The 26,819-nt window shown below is 37.6% G+C and overlaps 1 protein-coding gene across 1 annotated transcript in view; it reads right to left on the reverse strand.

Annotated features, from left to right (window-relative positions):
• The window catches only part of LOC136826383 (cell division cycle protein 23 homolog), a 220,187-nt gene that overhangs the window by 129,406 nt on the left and 63,962 nt on the right, over positions 1-26,819 (reverse strand). The window contains exons 5-7 of the mRNA XM_067083643.1: positions 20,252-20,452; positions 19,904-20,081; positions 5,435-5,614 (exon numbers count right to left, since the gene is read on the reverse strand). Of these exons, the coding sequence (XP_066939744.1) occupies positions 5,435-5,614; positions 19,904-20,081; positions 20,252-20,452 (559 nt within the window). The remainder of the gene's footprint in view (positions 1-5,434; positions 5,615-19,903; positions 20,082-20,251; positions 20,453-26,819) is intronic.

The raw sequence follows: 26,819 nt of genomic DNA on the forward strand, positions 1-26,819 counted from the left end.
ATATCTTAACCTACTCTGGGTATTTACCAATTACTTCTTTCTTTATGCTACAGCGCTCTGGCCACTACGATGGCAATGACGACAACAAGGGCAATGATAATGTACAGTGCCTACAATAATGAAATAAAGATGAATGATGACATAGGCACTTGAAGGTATTCAAGTTATTGACCTTCTGACATGTCATATGGGGCATCAGGGTCATCCTCAGAGCCTGAATAAGACATACACAACCCAAGAGATGAGGATGGCAATAGCTGCATGACATCAGGAGTGGATGAAGTGGAAGGCTGAGGTCATCTATAGTAGATACTTTTCTTTTCCTTCATCTGGAAGAACATCATAATTGGAAGTTGTTTCTTTTGCCTTTTGAGTTCATCATAAACCTGCTGTTGTGGTACAACTGTTTCTGATATCAAACAAGTGACTTTGATGCTGCATTCCATGGAAGAATTGCAAACCTTTATCTTCAGCATTCTGGATTATGGTAAACACTACACTCATTCTCTATGGTGTCCACTTCGGAAGTTCAGTTTCACTTTTTAATCCACCTTCTTCCTTAATTGTAGATGACTTAATTAGATCATTCAGCTCCTCATTCGTCAGCTCAACATCATCTTTGAGATGCTCAATGGCATTGTCATCAATCATGTCCCCTGATTCCATCACCACCAAATCAATAATCCTTTGTACCTCGCCATCTATAGCTGGGAAGCCTTTGAAGTCACTCAGCCTCACTTCAGATTCATCTAGCAAGCATTCACTGTTCCTGGTATCAATTCATCCATTACTACCCAGACATACTTTACTGCACCACCAAGACTGAATGCTTTCCAGCAGTCCATGACATTCATGCTAGGGTCAGCATCAACAGCTGCGAGGACGGTGTCGAAGACCTACTGAGTATGAGTGGCCTTGACACACTGAACGACACCTACGTCGAGAGGCTTGATAAGTGCTGTAATGTTACGAGGCAACACAACTTGCACATCTGGGTCTTTGATATCAATGGATTCAGGATGGTCTGGGGCATTATCTATTATAAATAAGACTTGGAAGAGTAATTCCTTCTCTAAATAACTCTTGACCTTGGGGATAAAGCATTCATGGAGCCACTACAGAAACAGCATCACTGTGATCCTACCTTCGTGTTGTGTTGCCAGTAAAAATGAAGTTCTTTTGTTTTTCAGAGCAAGGGGATTTTTGCTCGGTACACAACACCAGGCTTTACCATATGGCCAATTGCACTGCCCCATACCACCACAGTTGGCCTGTCCTTCCAGGCTTTAAAGCCTAGCTCCTGCTTTGCACTTTTGTAGGTTCTTCCAGATTAGTCCAGTTTCCTCATAATTGAAAACCTGCCTACAATTGTAGCCTCCATCTTTGATTGTTTTTTTTTTTGGACTATAAGGGAAATGTGTTGTCAGCTTCTTCATTGACAGATGCTGCTTCTCCTGTAATCTTTATATTCTTCAGGTTAAATTGATGTTTGATTTGATTTAACCATCTTCTACCAGCTGCAAATGTCTCGGTTCCCTCTTTAATATCAGCCTTACTGATGCACTGCTCATTCAACGATGAGGTCTTCTGCCAAAGAATGTTTCTGTCAGTGGGGAAACCTTTTCTATCAAGTCCTCGTTTCATACACCTAGCATCTTTTCTGTTTTTACCAGCACTTTATCCTGCACTATGGAACTCACTTTTCCAATCAAGGGTGAAGTAGCAACCACTTCACAAATGCTTTTCCTATGCTTAAAGATTGTGGAATCAATGATTCTTAGCAATCTCAACAAAAGATTACTTACCTCTTTTAATCATATCTAACACTTTCAATTTTTCAGCTAAAGTAGGCAAGTCACATGTGCTTGTTCTCACTACCTCTAGAAACACTTCCAGCACGCTTTGAAATCATTGCACAAGTTTAATACAGTATAGAGCTACTCTGTACAAAACAAAGAAATGATGGGGTACACAGATGCGGAGGAGGCTACGCATGGACTGAGTGTGAGGCACAGTGGTGTGTGCTTAGGAAGACAAAGGGTGCCATGCTGGTGGAAGTTGGGCAAAACAAAGCATATGTGTGGGTGCCTGTGTCAGCCAACACTTTATTTTAATTATATTTTCACTTGTTGGTATGGCATGGGCAATTTGAATTTCAATTAAGTTTTTTTTTTCCTGGTGGCTAACCATGCATAAGTGGATCAGCATATAATGGGGTCTGACTGTATATGGTATTTCTGTAAAGTGCCTAAAATCATGAGACGGAGTGAGGTTATTTTGTAAAACTGTGTTTTGTATTAGGCTTGAGACCATCTGGTGAAATGCCAGACAGATCACCAAGATCATCATCTTTCAAAGCTGGAGGGAAGGCAGAGCAGATGACGATGAAGAAGATGATGGTCAGATAACAACAGGAGCAGGTGGCTATGGACTGTCATTGATGGACACTTGGTTTTTAAACTTTTGAACAACTATAAGTTGTTGAATTTGCCTTGTCACTTCATTATAGTTATCTGGAGAGGATTCAGGGCTTCTTTTACCATAAAGGTAACCTTAATGATGCATTCTTTCATTGGATTTTAACCCATTATCTGCTGCTTTGCAATCATATCATCCAAAACACTTTGCCAAACTTTCAAAGTGTGCACTTTGATGATTAATCATCCATTTTTTATCCTTATTTTCTTACTGTGTAGTTGATCAGTTAAGTTCCTCCAACCACTTATTTGTCAAAAATTCCTTTATACAAGCTCTATTATATCAATGAATTCCTACCCACTAACTTATTTTTCTGTTTAGATTATCATCTTTAACCCCCTGTTAATCCAAGGAAGACTTAGAAACCATGTATGGCTTCCTTCTAAATATTATTCCAGTATGTTATTCACTGTTTCTGGCTGTAATTCATCCATTTATCCTCTGATGACAGTTATTGCATCAGCAATAACTGTGTGACAAGAGGAGGTCACAGCACCTTCCGCAACTCCTTCGTCTCACTGGGATGTTTTGGAGAAGTTGGCACAGCATAAGCAAGTGCAGAGGGAATGGAAGAAGGGTTGATGAAAATACTGAGAGCAGCCTTTGCACCATCCAATATCTCATCTCAGAAATATCCAGGTTGGTCACCATCCAGCCTATGCAAACCCTCCATGGCCTGAGCAAAGAGAACATGGACAGACACTCATTCCAATGGTAGAGGCAGGGGTCATCACAAGAGATTTTTGTTAAAGTCCAGTTGAAGAAATGGTAGTGTTGCCCTTAGAATTCACTGTAGGGGCTTTTTCACCTTCTTTCTGTTTGACCCATATTTATTCCACTGGACAAGCGACCACGCAATTCAGAGATTGCATACACACCTGTCCTCTGCAGGTCAATGTTCATTAGTGACATAAGGAGGTCAATGTTGATGAGTGACATAAGAGAGTCCACACACATTAAGTCATGTCCTGAACACCTTCAACTATCAAACTTCCTTACAGGAGAGAAATCACTCACACAATAATCATATACATCACCAAAAGATAAACCAAAGTTGTCTACATAAAGTCCAAGAAGAGTAAATCATTTCAACAACAGCAGCCATGGTAGAAGTTTAGTAACAACAAAAATGTCAATATAGCAATGCAGCTATAAAAACATGAAGCTGGCAGCCAAATGAATGAATCACTCCTCCCCTTGCTTGTCGCTACTTACCACCTTTTGACCGAGCTTCAAAACAAACCAGATTTGGTCATGGTTACATCCATATAAAAGATGAAGGTGTGTATCCTTGTAGAAACAAGATATTTGGCAAAGAACACACTCTGAGGAACACCAAATATTACATTCCTGTAGTCATTAGAGTGCCCAGCTACTACTCTGCAAATTAGGAGTTAACAATTTTACAACAATAATTAAAAATGTTCCACCACATCCCATCTTTCTTAACTTTGAATTCAATTGCTTTATGACTTCAAAGTACTCAGGTCCTTGCAAAAGCCAAGCTACAAACTAAGAGACAATCATTGCTTCTGGTTATGGAAACTGGGCAGTAATCCGCAGACTAGAGTTACCCCTCCCACACGTAACATTACCAGTTCTCTACCATGTGCCACACGAATCCTTACACAAAATATCAGACAAATTAAGTTAGTAATCAGCAGTTTTCAAGAAAACAAAGGAAAAATATAATTTATCTCTGCACCTCACAGCCACCAATTTCAAGGAAAAGATTCTTAACTTTATGGACTGAAGACTAAACTAGTCAGTTTAAGAAAAGCAAGAATGCAACATACTGAGTTCTAACTGCTCTGCCTGCTGTCAAACTCATAAGCCAAATGGGTTACCTTTCCCTCTGAAGAGTGGGTGACAAGAATCACCTGGTTTAAGCAAGGATGCTCTGTTGAATTCAAACCAAACAGTGTAGATCTTAGAGTAGTCCTCCATTCATGTTCCTGAGTTATGCCAGAAAGGATTCCTTTTATAGTAACACTAAATTAATTTTCAGGTGAAACAAAAACACTATGCACCAAAGCTCTTGGTTGGGTAAAATTATTCCATGTCAAATCAAACCTATTCCAATTCCAAAGACTACATGTCTTCTGTATCTCTAAATAAGCACAATGAACCAGGCACCTTTTTAATAAGATCATTCAACTATTGAAAAAACTTTGTCTATCAATTATGTCAGCAAAACTTTCATTTACAGGAACAACAGACTCAACTTGATTATGCAACTGTGATTAATTCAAAAGTGAAAAATCACTCAAAATTCCACTCCATTCTGCTTGAGACTTGATATATAACTTGTGAGAATACATACAGCCTATTTAGGACACCCTCTTCCATTCCAGTTATTAAAGAAACTAAAACATGATCTGAAGTCCCAGCTGGAGGCCCAAGAGAGCTAGTAATACTACCAGGGGAATTAGTGAATACTAGATCAAAGCAGTTCCCAAACTTGCTCACAACCAGATTCAGAAGTGAAGTTAAAAGATCTTTGACCAAGGCAACCAGCAGGAGACACAAATCAATCACTTCCTATGAAGTGTATAGGAATTGGATAAACATAATCCTAAAATAGTCCTCTCCTTCATCTTTTTATATTTTAACCATGATGACTAGAGGACATTCCAGAATAGTACCTCATTCAAAACAGGTCTTATATGAAACAGAGAATTCATTCATAATATACATTGCCATCTCTATTGCTCTTAGAACACCCCATAAGTTTCTTGAAGTCTGGAATGAGGAGCTTGGGTTAAGTGCCTCACTGAGTAACAAGTTTCTGTACATAATATAAATATATAAGGTCTGGAAAAAATAATGCAGATTTACAGCATTCTGATACAATACTCATATAAATTTTAAAACAGCATAAAAATATGGATTATTGAAAATACTAGCATATAACCAAACTTTGAATATGAAAGAATGTGTTATCAAAATAACTTACCAACAACACAACATGTCTCCATACGATATTTATCAACCTGCACAACACGATGAGCTAGATGTGACAACTCCACTCTCATTTCTTTTACATATAATAAATTTGAATAGGTGTCCAAGTTATCTAGACGGAAAGGGTCTATAGACTCTAACTCTTTAAATATTGTAACGGCTTGATCCACATCTGAAAAAAAAAAGGCAAACTTTTATTAATTTCTACAATTTCAATGACACCTACAACTTTAAAATGAAAGGTGCTGATTTTAAGAAAGTGCAGTATTAAACTGAGAAATGTACTAAACTAGCTTTCAATCAAATTCTACTGAACCTTCTAACAGTAATGAATATACACAAAGAATACAGTACTCTATTATGAAATTTGTGCAAATACTTAGAATCTACAGAATAGGAAAAATAAGCGCTACAAAAAACTATGGTCTCACACTCCTTCAGTAGTAACTTTCGATATGGTTTTTACTAAATTTTTCATTCTTTTTTTTTAGCCATTCACCAAATTACAGTGCACAGAGAAACTTGTTTTTGGTGTGGTTACTATGATTTCAAGCTCTAGCTGATCAAATGTGATTGAGAATATTATTCATATTTTCTGGCTTGAAATTTGGGATGGCTACTGAATTTGCTTGGCTTTTTTTCATCAGTGAAACTACTGCGAATGTGCAGTTGGTATATTCAACATTTCATAACATGAAATCACTGACACACAAGTATTAATGAACTTCAATACTGTGTACTGCACATAAGTTACAAGATATTACAGAAAACATAAAAATAACCTTATGACTATGATTTATAAATTTGCCCACCTGCTTCTGAGTGCTGTAAACACTAGCCAGTGAAGGGTGCCTCCTTAAAATGTATGACCTACTTGGTATTTTCATACAAGCATGGGGGCACTTTTAAATGCATAGTAATCAATTTTAGAGACTTCTTTTTCTTCCCTATCTGCTACCTCATTAACACAATTTTCCACTTGAAAATCATCTTGAGTGCCATTCCTCTTGATATATAAGGCATTCTACTGAGCAATTTTGATAAAGTTATCAGTGTTTTGCTAATTAAAACACCATCTTCTGCATATTCTACATATGTCAAGCCTACTATCCGTACTGTAATCTAAACCCTCCTTTCCATAACTGATCACTTTTCATGATAAAATCTATAACAAGGGCAAACATTTTTTTTATTAAGGTAGTTTAACCAGACCACTGAGCTGACTTTCAGCTCTCATAGGGCTGGCCCGAAGGATTTGATTAAAATACTAGGTCTAGGCCTGAAGTCAAGCGCTAGGACCCAATAGATCATCTGATACTAAGATGAATGAATTAAAATGAAATTAAAAACTGCACATAGGCACATGCTCTCATACAATAAATACATTTACTCAGACATCCTTACATACATACTAAAACGGTATATTAAAATTCAGAATATAAAACAAAATTTGAAAAAATTTTTTTTTTTTTTTTGTAAAATTCAAATGTTAAAAGGATTTTCATATTTTTATTATTTACTTATTTTTATATTTTGTTAATTAAATTACAGTTCTTCAAGAACATCAAAATTGGAATGATTGAAAATGTGAAAGATTCTGACAAAATTTCTTTCACTGACCTATTTCCAAAAATAGACATTCGTTGTCGATCATACTTTAGACATTCACATAACACATGTCATGGTGAAATAACATTCCCTGATAGCACCCCACTATTTACTGCAAATTCACTTGACAAGACCTGTTACAATAATTGATATTTCTATAATTATTTGAGTTAATGTATGTAATTGTGTAAAGATGTAAGACCTACGTCGTTCTTGTAAAGATGCATTACCACGCCTTGTTTGTGATCGACGCATGTAAATAATATTATTCAGATACCAATAAATGGAGATCGTTGCAGCAGGTGTTTCCTTCTGCCCACCTTTATTAGCGATAATTACTCGAATGGAACCCTAATACTTAAACATGGTGGTAGCGGTGTTTGCACCATAGCAGCAGATATGGTGTATAGAGGTATGTGGGCTAAAAAAGGACGTCAGTGCTGCAAAATAAGTGAATGCTGAGAAACATTCTGAAGCATAGGCTAGACGCTAACATCGGCTGCGGTAGGCTCATTGGGTTTTCATCACTGTCACAGCCGTTGTCTGCCCAGATAGTCAGTTATTTTGGCCTAGGCCAGCTACGAAGAGTCCAAGGTATCCTGTGTGCTAGCCTAGCCATGACTAAATCTCTTCATGTTAAAATGCTGCAAGTTAGCCAAAGTGGTACTGAATAGGATACGCTATGTTGTTGATGCCTCAGATGGGACCAGTAGCACAGGCTAGTAAGACCTACATCTTCAGGCTGGTAGTCATCGGGAAGAAGCTGTCTGTGTCATTTTTGCCCTAAGGTAAGGGTAATCATCCGTGTGATCCCATCTTGCCTAAAATTGTGTTAGGGAGATGGCAACAGAGGTTACCCATGTGAGCCCACCTAGTAGGCTAGCCCTTTGTGGCGACAGTGAGAGGGCATGGAAGCTTTTTAAACAAAAATTCCAGTTGTATCTTAAACCTACAGAAAAGGATAGAAAGGCTGAAGATGTAAAAGTCGCATTGTTGCTGGTTACTGGGGGTGAAGAGCTACTGGAAATTTGCAACTCCTTGGATTTTCCTATGCCAAGCAGCCCAGGTGATGATGATGATGATCCATCGCAAGTGTTATTAACAGTTCTTGATAAATTAGATACCTACTTTGCTCCAAGAAAGAATGAATTGGCAGCACGGTATAAGTTTACGAAGTGTACTCAAAATGCTGGTGAGTCTGTGGAATCTTACATAACAAGGCTTAAAATTCTTATCAAAGATTGTGAGTACAGTATGACAATGAAAAGGATAGAGCTCTCAGGGATCAAATTGTTTTTGGCTGCACTGATGATGAACTAAGAAAAAAGTTTTTTGAAGCTGAAAATTTAGACTTGCAGAAAACAATTGATATTTGCATAAGTTACCAAGCTTCTAAGAAGCAAATGTCTGTGTATAAAGAGGGTAATATTGATACTGTGCAAAAGGTGAGTCAGAAGACAAAGCTGTCAAGTGATAGACATAATATAAATACTCAGAATGTGAAAGGGGCTGCGGCTGCTAGTTCAAAAGGTATACAGTAATACCTCGAACTTACGCGATTCGAGTTGCACGAATTCACAGACAAGCGAACATTTGCGAACACTGAGAAACCCAGCAAAAGTGTTTGTTTAATTTTTTATGCAATTTATAAGTTTTCAAGCTTTTATGTATAAATCAAATAACATTAAACATTATTAAAAGTAATAATTTCTCTCTCTCTCTCTCTCTCTCTTTTAGTGAGATGAATTTTTATGGTACAGTACATGTATACAGGTATGTTTATTTGTATGATAAATAAAATTTTTACCTAATAATACGCACTAATTTTCAAATAATAAGATTAATAAAATAAAATAATAATATAATAATAATAATAATAATAAAAATAATAATAATAATAATAATAATAATAAAACTGTAATTACAAAATTCATATTATTTTGAACAAACAAATTCTTCCCTAAGTTTGTAAGAAGGAGGTCAAGGCAAAGCTGTCAGACATATCATTTAACATGACAAGAAGGGGAGTGTTGCTAATAAAAAAGGTCAAATTTTTCTTGTAATTCTGTGTGTGTGTCTGTGTGTCCGTAATAATTCATAAAAAATTTCACTCTTAAGTAAGGAAGGACAACTGTTATCTCTCTCTCTCTCACTCTCTATTCGAGTAGCCAACCTAATGTATTACAGCACTGTTTCTCTGTATGTCTTTAACTGTACAGTAGATAATTTTGAATTGATCTAATTTTACCTGTACTGTTTACAAACTGTAAATGCGCTGTTTCTAAAACATAGAGACATAGAGCATTTCAGAACTAAGAGAATAGGTGTCCAAGTTATCTAGACGGAAAGGGTCTATAGACTCCAACTCTTTAAATATTGTAATGGCTTGATCCACAAAGAAGTTTTTAAAAATGAGGTTGAGAAGACTTCTAAAAATAGATCGGTGGAATGGGGGAGACAGTCACACACTCCTATATTCTTAAGTCAACCATTTACTTCTTTTTTTAAGGGTAATGTATTAAGCTAACTTTTAAATGAAAATACAGTAACTTTAATTTCATTTAATAGTTTAATACTGAATTTCCATCTTTTGATATCTAACGTAAGAATAACTTTCTCTCTCTCTCTCCCGTAACAATTCATAAATAATATAACCAGATATTAAAAGTAAGGACAATATCTCTCTCTCTCTCTCTCTCGTGTTATTCTCTCAATCTCCATAATAATTGATAATTTCACTCTCTTAAGTAAGGACAACCCTTATCTCTCTCTCTCTCTCTCTCTCTCTCTCTCTCTCTCTCTCGTTCATAGTTGGCGCTCACACATTTTTACAACTTATTAATTCTCTGTATGTCTTTACCTGTACAGTAAATAGTTTAAACTGATCTAATTTGACCTGTATCGTCTACGAAGTGTAAATGCGCTAGTGTTGCAAATACGTTCTAAAACATAGAGACATAATAACTAAGAGTTGTATTAGTCAAAATATAAAACACTGTTTGTTCATGAAAAAGCATTTCAGAGCAAAGAGAAAGAGACGCAGAATAAAGAAGTTGTTAAAACGAGGTTGAGACAATTCTAAAAATAGATCGGTTGGAAGGGGAGAGAGAGAGAAAGGGAAATTCTCTTCCAAATCTCAATTTTTATGTCACCCATTTATTTCTCTTTTTTAAGGGTAATGTATTAAGCTAACTTTTAAATGAAATTGCAGTAACTTTAATTTCATTTAAAAGTTAACTTAACCCTTAAACGCCGAGCCTCTATTTTTACAAAAGCATCTCCCTTATGCCGGCGCAGTTTGAGAGTTAGCGCTGAAGCGGAAAGAAAGTTTTTTTTAAAAAATCACAGCACACTTAGTTTTTAAGATTAAGAGTTCATTTTTGGCTCTTTTTTTTGTCATTGCCTGAAGTTTAGTATGCAACCATCAGAAATGAAAAAAATATCATTATCATATATAAATATTGGAATATATGACCGCAAAAAAAAATTTCATATATAATTGTATACAAATCGCGCTGTGAGCAAAACGGTTAAAGCTAGAGTTATTTTTTTGTTTTTTGTTTTATTGTACACTAAATTGCGATGATTTTGGTATATAACCAATTGTAAAACGATCAAAGCAACACAGAGAAAATATTATCACAAAATGATGCATGAATTAAATGAACGCTGGATGTAAAAAAAGTTTTTTTCAAAAATTCACCATAAATCAAAATATTGTGCTAGAGACTTCCAATTTGTTGCAAAATGAAGGTAAATGATTGAGTATTACTAGAATGTAAGTGTTTTAGTTTACAATTGCAGTTTTCGACCATTTCGGTCGAGTTAAAGTTGACCGAAGGTAGAATTTTTTCTATTTATCGTGATTTATATGAAAATATTTCAAAATTGATAAAAGCTACAACCATGAGTTATTTTTGTTGTATTCTACATGAAATTTCGCACATTTTCATGTATAACACTTTATGTAGCGCCTAATAGAAAATGGTGCGAAAATTACAACAAGGTGACTAAAGAAATTCTGAGATTTTCAGCCGACTTAGCACACGCGGAGGTAAGGAAAAAGTTTATTTCAAAAATTCACCATAAATCGAAATATTGTGCTAGAGACTTCTCATTTGTTGTAAAATGAAGGTAAATGATTGAATATTACTAGAATGTAAGAGGTTTAGCTTACAACTGCATTTTTCGACCATTGCGGTCGAGTCAAAGTTGACCAAAGGTTGAAATTTTGGCAGTTATCGTGATTTATATGAAAATATGTCAAAATTGATAAAAGCTACAACCATGAGTTATTTTTTGTTGTATTCTACATGAAATTGTGCACATTTTCATATATAAAACTTTATGTAACTGCTAATAGAAAACAGCGCAAAAATTACAACGAAGTGACTAAAGAATTTCTGAGATTTTCAGCAGAGTTAGCTGATGCTTTCTTTCGGGATAAGAAAGAAATTTGCACATGCGCAGCTGGGTCACGCTTGTAAACAAAACAACATCGTGATCCGTGAACTCCCAGCATCCCTCAAGGCGCGATTTAAAATTTTTCGCAAACGAGGCCTATAAATATTTTTCCGCGAATATTTAAAAAACTTTTTGTAGTTGACGTATTTGACATCCACTTAGCACCCGACAGACAATTTTTGTCGACGTAAAATACGTCCAGTCGGCGTTTAAGGGTTAACTGCTTCTTGGTAGGCAATGTCCCTAGGTCCACCATCACGCTGTAGTCATCCCAGCGTCTATGCCATTCCCTAAATGCTTAGTATGTGGCGTCAGAACGTAAGGGCGGCAGGGCCTGGACAATAGCCTTCTGTGGGGGCGGTGGCTAGGTGGGTGATAGCACTGAGGATTGTGAAGGAAGTTGTTGCAAGTCTGCTGGCATTGATTGCTGCTGGGCAGGGTTGACTGTAAGTAGCTGCAACAGGGCAGTGAAATGTTGAGCTTCCTCCTCTCTTCTTAAGTTGTCCTCTTGGCGGCATAGATCCTCTTCGTGACGATGCTGTTCCTCTTCTCTCCGACGTTGTTCCTCCTCTCTCCGACGTGAAGCCAACTCAGCCTGTCGAGATTCCTCCAGGTATTTGATGAGGGGCCTTAACTCTGAATTGGGAGCTGTGGGAGGCGGTATAGTTAGGTGTGGTGAGAGCAAAGGCAGGGTTTCCAGCGTTGTAATAAAACCTGGAGGGGTTCAACGGTCTGTTGGTGAGACTGGGTGTGAAGGCAAATGGTGGTCCTCAGGGTCCTAGTCGTGTTGTATATCCCCAGATTCGTGTTGATGTGAGGCAGAAGCCATTATGAACCATTCTCAGCAGTGTCATACACAGTTTAAAAAAAGAGGAGAAAAGATGAGGGAGAATTCCCACAGTTTTAACTACAAAAGTTACTCTCAAAAGTCAGCAGTGTGTGCTTAATGATGAGGGTGGGTGGACGTGCCTCAGGATCCGTAGCTGGGTGGGGGTAATGGGGTCCCACTGTGTGACTGGGGAGGGGTACAAGAGAAATACAACCCACTAAAATCAAAGCACTAATATTACACTGCACTGGCACTTCACAAACATTGCAAAAACACTGTAAGATCCACATGCTATCAAAGAATATCCACAGGCAATCGAGGGATAATGGCGGCTCGATTCGAATATTGGATTCGGCGTTCCCTTGAAATGCTGGATGGTTTAGTCACTGCTCCATGGTGATATGTGATAGAACGAACAGGTATATAGAGAGAGGCTCTTCAAGGCATACAATTCACGCCAAGAGGAGCGGGAAGAGTAGTCATGCACACGTGCGGAGTGCAGATTCATGCGCATGCGCTAGCAAAAGACAATATTCATGAAATAAAGAATGCATATAAATACAGTAATATATACAGTAATCCACAGAAATGACTACATTTTCTGAGGGTATAGTAACTTACCCAAGGCACCTGCTCTTTGGTTAACAGGCAGTTACAGTTCAGTTGTTGAAGCTCAGTCAGACTGAGAAAGCTCCTCAGAAAGGGATACACAGTTTGTGGCATTTGATCAATTCCTCAAGGAAACTGAGTAATATCAAAGATGTCCTTGCCACAGAACGTCAAAATATAAGGAACATGATGCACATGTACGCCCCAAAGTGTAAAAGTACTGCAACCTGTAACCGAAAAGTGAGAGCGGATACAAATGCTGCCCAAACAAGGTCTAATGTGAGAATTCTGACTGGAACAACAAAATGGTCAGCCCGGAAACAAAACTTCAGATCAAAACAAAATAGGGGCTAAAATAGTTACCCCTGATGATACTGATAATCCTTGGCGAGATGCCGCAATGCGCATTTTCTGTCCTGATGGCAAATATCTAATTGATGAGAGAAAAACCATGATTGAAGTTGTACATGTAGAATTTAGAGATAGAGCAGCATTCCAGCGCCTGGTATCACATTCACCAGACACAGAGAAACCACTAACAGAAACAGTTCTCTTACCTGTACCTATAGCATTAAAAGCTATAGAAGACACCTTTTACAAGGTCAATGAAAAATGGATCTCTACTTCCATTTTGAATAAGACCCAAGTTGCTCACCAAGTAGCCCCAGCCTTCTGTCCCTTCACTTTCAAAATCATTAATCGTGTGAAGACAGATTTTCAGAATTTTTAATGACTAAAAAACGAGAGGCAATGGTAGAATTAAAACCATTTGCCATGGTCATCCCAGTTTTGGGAAATTCCACCAAGAAATGGGCAACACTACAGTTCCCTTTTGAAAGGAAAAAGCTCCCTTTAGATATAGCTACAAAGCAGTTTGCGACCCCTATGAGAAGAATCTCAAGAGGGAACAGCCTTGGCAGAATTTCATGCTAGGATCCACCTCTTTAGTATTATAACCTCTACCACCTTGCTGGAAGTTGCCACCAAAGGCTCCTAGAAGATTCCAGAACAATTTTGCTGTTGTGGCCAAAAGTTTCATCAAAACCCTATGGGAAGCACTCTATGACTTTCTAGAGTAGTGCATAAAAAAGCAAATGGAAACATTGAAGGGCTCCAACAAATCACGTCCCAATGTAACTTCATTATTACATTTTAACTCCTTCTGTAAAGACCTGTTTGAGGAGTCTGTTATGGCTAAATTTAACAAGCAAGCCTACCAACAGTATTGTACAGAGTACGCTCTTCTGAGAAAAGGGAGATTTGGGAAACAAAAAACCTGAAACGTATCTTTACCCAAACCAAAAAGCTCGCTATGATAAAAAATCCTATAAGCCTTCAGTCACCCCAAAAGTTTTCCTCAAAGACAGGTAGGTGGTCAGAAAGGACAACTCCCTATAAAGGGACAACACCAACAGCAAGGAAATCTTTTTCATACGGTCCAAAGACCCTCTTGTAGGGGAAAAGGAAAAGCAACCCCTGGAATGCCTATCAAGGGCAAAGGCAGAGGAAGAGGCAGATACCAATAGGAATTATATGGTCGGGGGTCAACTTCGACAACACCACAGGCAAGGGAATCCTTCCCCCTCGGGACACAGCATTACTTTCAAATGGGCTGGGGTGAAAACGGTCTCATCTCTCCCATTCCTTTAAAGGGGTTCTTTAAAAACCCAGACCCCTTTCTGTAAGATTATGTGCAGAAAGGTCCTGTTAATGGGAGCCATGGAGAAACATGCGTATATTTGCCACCAAGCATGTCTCTTCAGTGTCCCCAAAAGGATTCCTCTGAGTGAAGGGTGATTCCCGGCCAATCAACATGAACAAACACATTGTTTGCCACAAGTTTCAGATGACTACCGTCGCCCAAGTATGTTCAATCACTCCAAAAGGGACTTGGGCAGTTTCTATAGATCTGAAAGATGCATACTGGGACATCCCTATCATCGTTCCCTTCCACCCCCTCCTAAGGTTCTGGATAGGGAAAGATAAGTACAGGTTCAAAGTCATGCCCTTTGGGATAAACATTGGCCCAAGAAATTTTTACAAAATTAGCAACAGTAGTTCTTCGAGAACTCAAGTGAATAAAACTAATAGCCTACCTAGACAACTGGTTGATCTGGGGGTCCACAAGAAAAGAGTGCTTGAAAAACCTAAGAGCAGTGGTTAACAGACTACAGTCAAAAGGTTTTATAATAAATTGGAAAAAATCCTGCCTCATGCCCAGCAGACACTTTCAGTGGCTGGGACTGTGTTGAGATACCCTTCATGGCCTGTTGTCTCTCCCCATCATACTCAAAACAGCCCGAGTTCCCAGATGGCAATCAGAACGTATGATGGGCCTGCTGCAGTTCACATCAGTAATAGACCCAATACTCAGATTGCAACTAAAAAATATGAATAAATTATGGCTATCACATGCAAGAAAAAAGATGCAAGACCAACCCCGTCAAAAGTTTTAAAAAGTTGGGAAGATACTTCGGCCTTGGAACCAGAAGGAATCTCTGGCGAAACAGGTCACCCCGACTCCTCGGTCTGTACAAGTGACAATACACACAGACGCCTCGCTGACAGGTTGGGAGGACATTGGGAGGAGCGTCAGGTGGCATGGAAGTTGTCAGCTACTGTGAGGAATTGTCTTATCAATTTCCTGGAGCTAATGGCTGTCTTTTTGTCTCTCAAAAAACTCAAACCTCCAGAAGAGAGACAACATGACTGCAATGGCCTGCATCAAGAGGTCGGATGGTGCAAGCAAGGAAGTGGCACATGTTGGCAACTCACCTACAGGGTCTCTCAATCTAATAGCAGACTCTCTATCAAGAAAAACGACAGTCTCAACAGAGTGGATGTTGGATAACCACTCTTTTCAAACAATAGCCAACATGCTCCCACAACCAGAAGTGGACCTGTTCGCCACATACAAGAATCACAAACTCCCACTACTGTATGTGTCCCCTAACTTGGACAGTCAAGCAACAGTAAGAGATACTTTCCTACGAGACTGGAACAAATGGAGGACAATATATCTTTTCCTCCACTGTCCCAGATTTCAAAGGTTTTGAGCAAACTTCTAACCTTCAAATGAACAGCTTACTTAATAGCCCCAAATGGGTCAAACAGGCACTGGTTCCTATTACTTAAACAATGGGCAAAGAGATCAATTCCACTACTGTCTGCTGTTCTATCCTAGACAGAAGGAAGGAAAGTTGTCTAGCATCCTCCTTTCTGAGCCGAGACCTTCACGTGTGGATTTTTAAAATATTTCTGTCGTAAAAATTACTCTCCCAACATTGCTAGGTACCTTGTGCAAAAATTACGGGGACATCATCTATCCAACAATACCAGTCTGTATGGAAGATATGGTTAGACTACATCCATACTGAGAGCCCAGCTGAGATTTCTATGGAAACACTTTTAAATTTTCTTATATACTTTTTTGAAGACAAACACCTTGTGGTTACAACAATCATGGCACACAAGGCAGCATTAATGGAAGCCTTACTTTATGGATTCAGGATTGACTCTAGTATAGAAGTTGCCACTTCCCTTCTGCAGTCTTTTGAACTAAAAAGATCCAGTCATGAAAGGCTTCTAATTACAGTACTTGGTCCCTGATCAAGGTGCTTAGACGTATATTAACATCTAAATTCAGCAGACCCAATACAACCACAACTTCCTTCTTGATTGCATTAGCATCAGGAGCTTGCATTAGTGAACTGGGCTCTCTTAGACGGGGACGAGACACCACACAAACAGCTGACTATCAATTAACATTGTCCCATGACCTATCATTTCTGGCTAAGACTGAGGATCCTTTGAGAAGGAAATCTATTCTGATAAGAAAACTCAATTTAGCAGACAAAACATTATGCCCAGTTCAAGCACTTAACCCTTAAATGCCGAGTCTCTATTTACAAAAGGTTCTGTTGTATGCCGGTGGCGTTCGGGAGTTAGCGCCAAAGCAGAAAAAAAAGTTTTTTTCAAAAAATCCAGCACGCTTAGTTTTCAAGATTAAGAGTTCATTTTTGGCTCCTTTTTTTGTTATTGCCTGAAGTTTAGTATGCAACCGTCAGAAATGAAAAAAATACCATTATCATATATAAATATTGAAATATATGACAGCACAAAAAAAAATTTCATATATAATTGTATACAAATCGCGCTGTGAGCAAAACGGTTAAAGATAACAAGTTATTTTTTTTTCTTTGTATTGTACACTAAATTGCGATGATTTTGGTATATAACAAATTGTAAAACAATCAGAGCAACACAGAGAAAATGTTATCACAAAATGATGCATGAATTCATAACGCGCGGATGTAAAAAAAAGTTTTTTCAAAAATTCACCATAAATTGAAATATTGTGCTAGAGACTTCCAATTTGTTGCAAAATGAAGGTAATTGATTGAATATTACTAGACTGTAAGTGTTTTAGCTTACAATTGAAGTTTTTGACCATTTCGGTCGAGTTAAAGTTGACCAAAGGTAGAATTTGTCCTATTTATCGTGATTTATATGAATATATTTCAAAACTGATAAAAGCTACAACCATGAGTTATTTTTTGTTGTATTTTACATGAAATTGCGCACATTTTCATATATGAAAGTTTATGTAACGACTAATATAAAACGGTGCAAACATTACAACAAAGTGACGAAAGAATTTCTGAGATGTTCGGCCGAGTTACCGCGCGGACGTAAGGAGAAAGGTTTTTCAAAAATTCACCATAAATCAAAATATTGTGCTAGAGACTTCCAATTTGTTGCAAAATGAAGGTAAATGATTGAATATTACTAGAATGTAAGAGTTTTAGCTTACAATTGCCTTTTTCAACCATTTCAGTCGAGTTAAAGTTGACCAAAGGTTGAAATTTTGGCACTTATCGTGATTTATATGAAAATATTTCAAAACTGATAAAAGCTACAACCATGAGTTATTTTTTGTTATATTCTACATGAAATTGCACACATTTCCATATATAAAACTTTATGTAACAACTAATATAAACGGGCAAACATTACGACAAAGTGACGAAAGAATTTCTGAGATGTTCTGTGATTTACATACTGGACGTAAAGGAAAAGTTTTTTCAAAAATTCACCATAAATCGAAATATTGTGCTAGAGACTTCCAATTTGTTGCAAAATGAAGGTACATGATTGAATATTACTAGAATGTAAGAGTTTTAGCTTACAATTGCATTCTTCGACCATTTCGGTCGAGTCAAAGTTGACCGAAGGTTGAAATTTTGCACTTATCGTGATTTATAAGAAAATATTTCCAAAATGATAAAAGCTACAACCATGGGTTGTTTTTTGTTGTATTTTACATGAAATTGCGCACATTGTCATATATAAAACTTTATGTAACGGCTAATATAAAACGGAGCAAAACTTACTACAAAATGACGAAAAGAATTTCTGAAATTTTTTATGCCGAAAGTTACTGCGCAGACGTAAGGAAAAGTTTTTTCAAAATTCACCATAAATCGAAATATTGTGCTAGAGACTTCCAATTTGTTGCAAAATGAAGGTAAATGATTGAATATTACTAGAATGTAAGAGTTTTAGCTTACAATTGCGTTTTTCGACCATTTCGGTCAAGTCAAAGTTGACCGAAGGTTGAAATTTTTTGTAATCGACAGACAATTTTAGTCGACTTACGATACGTCCAGTCGGCGTTTAAGGGTTAAGGTTTACCTAAAAGTCATGGCAAACATCCAAGAGGGTTCGATTCTCCTACACCCTAGCACAAACAAACCACTCTCCTTACAAGGGCTGAGAATGAATTGTAGTGTCTCTTTTTAAAAAAGGCAAATCCACACTCCTTTCCTGGGTCACATAATATTAGGAAAGTATGTCGTTGGCCCTCTTCAGAAATGTCTCTTTCGAAGAAGTCTCCGAATGTACAGGGTGGTCATCAGAGACAGTATTAAAAAAAAACCACATTGCCATGAGCTTGAACAAATTTGACTACACTGTGTATCAGTAGGTGGCATGGTTAATCCTAACCCCTATGCATTACATCAGAAAACCAGGGGTCTTATTGACGGTGAGTATGCTATCTATCGCTACGAGAAGGGCAACAATACTGCCTAAAACATAAGTTCGTGTATAGTTTCTTGTTCTTTAGTCCAAAACCTGAAGAGTATTTGGAATAAAGAATGGGCTTGAAATCTGCGGCTTGAACTCAGACCAGAAATGTTTTTCTTTGGGGTGTTTGGGATTAAAAATTGAGAGCTTAAGCCTTTTTGTCACCTGTCAATTTCTTTGCAAAGCTCCTTGAGGACGAAACAAACAACTATGCTTTCAAAATACATGTTTTGACACAAGAAAAACCTGTTTTTGGCAGTCGCTGTTGAGTCCTCAAAACCCTCCCACTTCCCTGACGAAAAGGCACTGTATTTGGGTGAGGGATCATCCTGCATTAACCAACAGAGTAATGGTTCCCTGGTCCTGTACCGGTCCGTTCGTAAACAAGATGGCCGGAGCCCATAATCAAAAGTCACTTCTCCTTCTTGCAGGTTTTGATGTTGGAAAACTGGGTTCAGCTCCGCTGAAGATACAGGAAAATTTACTCTTATCTTTGAGTTCATTATACTCCATCACATGTTATAGTGTTTATCATTATGACACAATACCTGGCTACAAGACCAGGCTAAAAGAGAATTCTTTGATATTAGCCTGGTCACCATGGAGCTCTGGTAGACCATGGAAGGGTAACTCCTTGAGGACTTAATAGTGACCACCAAAAATAGGGTTTTCCTGGTAACTCCTTGAGGACTTAATAGTGACCACCAAAAATAGGGTTTCCTATGTCAAAACCTGTTTTATAACCTCAACCTTTTTTAAGACTAATATCAAGCTACAGAGTTTGGAGCTGATGAACTTTTTGTGTTTAAGAAGTTCACACATTCCTATAGCACTTAAATTTGGGTAGAGAGCATACTACAGTACCTCTTTGGTTATGATGTGTGATAGCCACCTGGGCCATAATATATGTTGAATGATGAAGTCCTGCTTCTTGCAGACTTGTGTAGATTTCCAATGCATCTTCATTTAGCTGAAGCTCAAGGTAAGTATGAGCATAAAACATCTTCCGCATCCAATGGTCGGGTAACTTGAGAGTACTAAGCTGTTTAGAGAATGTTAATATAATAGCAATAAAAAAAGATGAAACACAGCCAGTTCTAGTTATCAGTTAACCTTTCACCTATGATAATTTTTTTATTTTCTATCTACACTGCATACATATTTTTCAGAAATCATGAAAAACTCAAAATAATTCCAAACAAAAACACTCACCATCTCTCTATCGGTTATAAGAGCAGCTAACTCTAACCAAGCACCCCAATGCATGGGCTGTTCATGTAATGACAAGCACAACACATCAGCTGCCTGTCGAGTAAGGTCCAGGCGTTTTAATACAACACCATACAACCATAAGAGCCAAGCATCCATGGTAGACTCACCTGACCTAAAAATACACAATAAATAAGAGGAAAACTAAAAAACAAGTTCAAAACTGTATTATAATTCATTGTGTATTCTTACGCAATCTTTAAAAAATAAACTTCATAATTATCATAGCCTAAGAGTAAATTTGTCAGTTTACTACCCTAATGATCAAACTTCTGTGAAGCACTTCTAGAACATTCCCAATAAAATTATGCAATACTGAAGCAGTTGATCAGAGTATAAAGCAGTTTATCACAGCATTCCTACCATTTACATGCAATACATAGAATGAAAAGGCAGTCCCCGGTTATCGGTGGGCTCGGTTATTGGAGATCCGGTTTTTTGGGGCTTATCTAGTGACGAAAATCAGCAATTTTCAGTGCTAATATGCGCCGATTTCCGCTTATCAGTGCCAATAACCAAAAATCTGCGCTTTTTCAGTGATTTTCGGTTATCAGCGATTTTCGCTTATCGTCATGCTGTCAGAACGGAACCATCGCCAATAACCGGGGACTGCCTGTAATTCCTTTGATCTGTCTAGTGCAAAACAAAGTTTTAATGTTGATGTTCCTGAAAAACAAACCACTTGGAGTCAAAGGAAGAGCAGAGTAATATACTACATAATCCTACAGCCTAGTCTCTCTACATGACAAGCTTTCAACATCATACCACAGAATGATACATAGTTTTGGAAAATTCATGAGACCTGCCTCTACAAGGTACCCTCCAGCTTGTTTTTGCTTATTATCTTCCAAGGCCAATATGATGAGCTGGAAGTAGTGTACTACTAGCAAAGCATTGGGTTTTCATTAATGGACATTAAAATTTATGAAAATTTGCTTGTGGTCATAAAATAAAGCTCTCAAAATCTACTTATGAAGGAGTAGCTCTACAGCTCAGACAGACAATGCATAAGACAGGATAGGGTAGTTGGCTCTTCCAAGCATGATCACAGCACCTTGGAAAGTGTACATGCAAGGCAATGGAAGAAGCAAATGTACACTTGTGTGAGACTATAACTCTTTCCTTTACCACCAAAGAATTATGATGCCACTGCTGGGTTCAACTAACTGATATTATGAGAGAGACAGAGATTTGTATCTATGAAGTACAGGATTGGGTAATATCTTGTAATATGAATTTTGCTACAGTACAATACACTTCATCTCCAACAATACAAAACAACTACAGGTAATTGAATGACCTCATACACACTAAGAATGTTTCATGGGTCAGAATACCCTTAACATTACTTCCCTTAGTCAGTTAAATAGAAATTAAGACATCCTCTCGTCTATGGCATTTATGGATATTAAGTCTCGAACAGTCAGGTCTATACAACTGCTTTCTCCCATTTTACTTCCAAAGGGACTTTTCTGGACACAGGAGGGCATTTTCCACATTTCTCCACTGAAATCTATTGGTCCAAGGACTATTAAGAGAGGCAAATCACCAACTACCCTCCATGGCCTGATTCTTTGCATGCTTTATAAATGTAAATAAGCGCTAGTCCTATGGAAAACCACCTTTGGTTATGAGCCGATTCTGCTGATAACTTGTGCTGTCAATAAAGCCTACTGGTAAATAAAAAGGATAAAAGTTTCTTCCTCTATAATAAATCTTTGAGCAGTGCTCAATTCAATAAAACTGCTTCCCTGGACATTTCAAAAAAGTTATGAGTAAATACCTTAAATCTGGAGAATTATGAGTAAATACCTTAAATCTGGAGAATGATCACTGTCATTAACCCTTTAACGCCGAAGCCCTATTTACAAAAACGTCTCCCGTATGCCGGGTTATGCCATCGTGAGTTAGCTTTACGCGGAAAAAAGTTTTTTCAAAAAATCACAGCACGCTTTAGTTTTTAAGATTAAGAGTTCATTTTGCCTCATTTTTTTTCATTGCCTGAAGTTTAGTATGCAACCATCAGAAATGAAAAAAATATCATTATCATATATAAATATTGGAATATATGACAGCGAAAACAAAACTTCGTATATAATTGTATACAAATCGGCTGTAAGCAAAACGGTTAAAGCTAATGAGTTAATTTTTTTAGTTGTATTGTACACTAAATTGCAATGATTTTGGTATATAACAAATTTTAAAACGATCAAAGCAACACAGAGAAAATATTATCACAAAATGATGCATGAATTCATGAATTAACGGACGTAAAAATTTTTTTTTCAAAAATTCACCATAAATCGTCCCTTATTGTGCTAGAGACTTCCGTTTGTTGAAAAATGAAGTTAATTGATTGAGTATTTACTAGACTGTAAGTTTTTAGCTTAAAATTGCAGTTTTTCGACCATTTCGGTCGAGTTAAAGTTGACCAAAAGTTTAATTTTTCTATTTATCGTGATTTATATGGAAATATTTCAAAACTGATAAAAGCTAAAACCATGAGTTATTTTTTGTTGTATTGTACATGACATTGCGCACATTTTCACATACAAAACTTTATGTAACGACTAATATAAAACGGTGCAAACATTACGACAAAATGACGTAAGAATATCTGAGATGTTCGGCAGAGTTACCGCGCGGACGTAAGAAAAGTTTTTTAAAAAATTCACCATAAATCGAAATATTGTGCTAGAGACTTCCAATTTGTTGCAAAATGAAGGTAAATGATTGAATATTACTATAATGTAAGAGTTTTAGCTTACAATTGTGTTTTTCGACCATTTCGGTCAAGTCAAGTTGACCGAAGGTTGAAATTTTTTGTAGTCGACGTACAGTACATCCACTCGTCACCCGACAGACAGTTTTAGTCGACTTACGATACGTCCAGTCGGCGTTTAAGGGTTAAAAGACCAAATCACCTTAATCCTTAAGATCTTGTTCTATTTTCCAGCCCTTGGGCTCTACACCTCTCAACAGCTTCCTCATTTGTTATATGACCTTCTCAGAATACTCCAGCCATTAATTTCAGCACTGATAGTAATACTCATTCGAATTTTTTTTCTTTGTAAGTAACCATGTCTGCTGCATACTGTATTTTTATGTTATTTTCATGACTATATTACTTAATCCAAGATAAAAAAATTATTTACTAATTTTCAAATACTAATATTAATATTAGTGTATTAATATTAAAGTAAACAGCAAAATATCAATAAAATGTATATTTTTTTAAGTAAAATCCCCAAAATCACAAGACAGCTGTTTCCTGATTTGTTTAACAAATGTAAACATACCTCTGTCTCTCTCTCTCTCTCAGTGCTGTATATTTCCTTTAATGAACTGGAGTCGTGTAACTTTCCTTACTGGGTTCATATCTTTCTCTAAAAAGTTCTCATCACTGTACATTCTTGAGATTATAATAAATGTTTGTAATATAATAAGGTTTGTGCCTTCTTTCAAAAACATTCAATCCTTGCTATGTACAATAGGTGCTGATGAAAAGCAGAGAGACTGGTAATGTTTATGTGAATTAAGTCAAATTTACAAAATTACTGAAACAAAATACAGTAATAATAATAATAATAATAATAATAATAATACATGTAAAAATATCACTGTAACAACATTTTTTCTTTATTTTTACAGGGTTGACATTAGTCTTGTTGTTTTTCTGCTGGTAGGCAATCACACTACTGAATCTGAGCCTGGGCAGGTCCCAAACATTTATAGTTTCAAATGTGTAACTCTCGTGATGTTCGACCCCTGATTTTCAGGCTTGGAAATAGGTGGCCAAAAACTGAACATTACACGAGAATATACGGTACAGCCTATCTGTAAGTCCCCAGTTCAAGTCTCACTCAGGCCACTGAAGTAAAATGGTTTGTTTGTGTGGAAAAATTAATTCATAATCATTTAATATTTGATGTTTTATGTGACTATGGTTCTCCTTAACTTGTTAAGCGTCTGTAATATCGATCACCCACATCCCACATCAAACTGCCTTCTTGAGTAACACGTTCTCCCTCTTTCAACACTGGTGCCCACTGATCCAAGCTCAGAAATGTACTCCACTCTACTTAAATTGCTTAAGAACATCATTTGATAACACGTATGAACTAAGTTGGGAGTAAATGGCAGCTTTTTGTCATGAAAACTGATCCTGACAGAGGACATCAACTGGCGCCCTCCACTACGATTCAGGTGTTTGATAAATGACTAATTTCTTTTAGCTTTCGTCCATTTATCCCCAAAATGAGCGTTCCAAAGTGAAAGAGGAAAATCCTTTGCCTGATGAGGTATTATCACTACTCATCATGAGAGAATGACGATGATTACAGGGCGCTGCATTGTAGCTCAGAAGCCTCTAACATAGACTGACTAATAATCATCGGTAACTTGAGGAGTTTGTTTCACTAGTATTTTTGATGATGAGTCATGGAAATATTGACCATTCTGCTGTTTTGGATGCGTAGCCCTATCTCTTCCGATCGTCGTCGGACTGGCATACGCTCGAAATACCGTCGAAAATCGTAAGAAAACCTTTACTTTTAATCCTTTGGGTGTCTTGAAAACAATGAATCCTGCATTTATATTGAGTTTCTCATAATAAAAACCCTCCAAATATTGACCATTCTGCTGTTTTGGATGCATAGCCTATCTCTTCCGATCTGGCGTTCAAAATACCGTCGAAAATCGTAAGAAAACCTTACTTTTAATCCTTTGGCTGTCTTGAAAACAATGAATCCTGCATTTATATTGAGTTTCTCATAATAAAACCTCCAAATATTGACCACTCTGCTGTTTTGGATGCATATTTCTTCCGATTTGTCAGATTGGCGTCGTCTTGAAAATCGTTAGGAAACCTTATTCTTAATCCTTGGTGTCTTGAAAAACAACGAATCCTGCATTTATATTGAGATTTTCACAATAAAACCCTCCAAATAGTGACCATTCTGCTGTTTTGGATGCATATTTCTTCTGATCGCTGCCGGACTGGCGTGAAATCCAAAATACCATCGAAAATCGTAAGAAAACCTTACTTTTAATCCTTTGGGTGTCTTGAAAACAATGAATCCTGCATTTATATTGAGTTTCTCATAATAAAAACCCTCCAAATATTGACCATTCTGCTGTTTTGGATGCATATTTCTTCTGATCGTCGTCGGACTGGCGTCGTCCGAAATACCGTCGAAAATCGTAAAAAACCTTACCTTTATTCCTTTGGGTGCCTTGAAAACAATTTATCCTGCATTTACATTGAGTTTTCAACAGAAAACCCTCCAAAATTGGCCATTCTGCGATTCTGGAGCCATATTTCTTCCGTCGGACGGGCGTTGTCAGCGCCGTAAACCTGGAACATGTGTTGTAACCCAGGAAATCATTTTTTTATGAATATGTTTGAAAAGTGTTGTAAACTCGGAACATTGTAAGCCGACACCGTCGTAAACCGGGGACTGACTGTACAAACCATTGGTCCTTTACATTAGGAAGACTCACTGGTTGAGGGAAGAATCTGAGTGAATCTCCTGAACTGACTGGAGTTCTGCACACCTGGGCTACTCCTCCTGGTCGAAAGAGCGAGGAGGAGTACTGTGCCTCTTGACATATTGATCAGAGTGTAGTAACTGCAAGATCAAATGTCAAATACTGGACCTTTTCACATGAGTGAGGAAACATAACTCATACGAAATAGGCTCGAAGAATCTTAGAGTCAGAGGCAGTAAGGAAAACCTGATATAGGGTTTCCCTTATTGCCAGTCTCTCCTTCCTCCCCTTGCTAGAGGAAGGAGCGGAATTGCTTCTATGAGTCTATAAGAAAAATAGAACAGATGCTCGATGTGTAGTCTTACCGCATCAGCGCTAGATCCAGCAAGCATTGGTTCGAGTCCTGTTCTCATCCCAAAGGAGGAGAAGTAGAAGGACGAGGAAGGAGGAGGAAGAGAGACCAGTCACTCTCGGTATCCTTCTCACTTCCAGAACCAACACCTTAGGAGAGATGCTACTAGTCCTCTTGAAGGAGCTGGGTAAGAAAACACAACTTGTTGAGCATCCAAGGAAAAAAGGTTCCAAGTACCTGTGGGCAAGACCACAGGAAGACAAGAGTGTGGTCTGTGAGACCACATCTTGCTTCCAAACCAATAGAAACTTCCGGAATGCGAGGGATGGACCAAGCCATTAACTTCATGAGCTCTCGGGTAGAAGGTACCGGTATCATCGTCGTCAGCTGCTGAGTACTTCTTCGATCGCTTCATGAAGCCAGGAGAAAGATGTGTCCTTAGACACTTCTTCCTTGGGAGAGAGAGTACTAGCAAAAATGTCGATAACATCCAGGGTTAGGAGTGTCGAGCCTTTTCGGAAAGTAAGCTCGCTAAAGGACAAAGTAACAAATGATCTGGATCATTGACACAAAGTCCAAGGAGGAGGGAAACAAGAAGTGCTTGAACCTGACAATAGATGCCGAAGGATTCAGAGCTCACCTACAACATCCGAGAAGGAGTCGAGGTAT

Source organism: Macrobrachium rosenbergii, chromosome 40 (genome assembly GCF_040412425.1).
Source record: "Macrobrachium rosenbergii isolate ZJJX-2024 chromosome 40, ASM4041242v1, whole genome shotgun sequence".
NCBI classification, from domain to species: Eukaryota; Metazoa; Arthropoda; class Malacostraca; order Decapoda; family Palaemonidae; genus Macrobrachium; species Macrobrachium rosenbergii.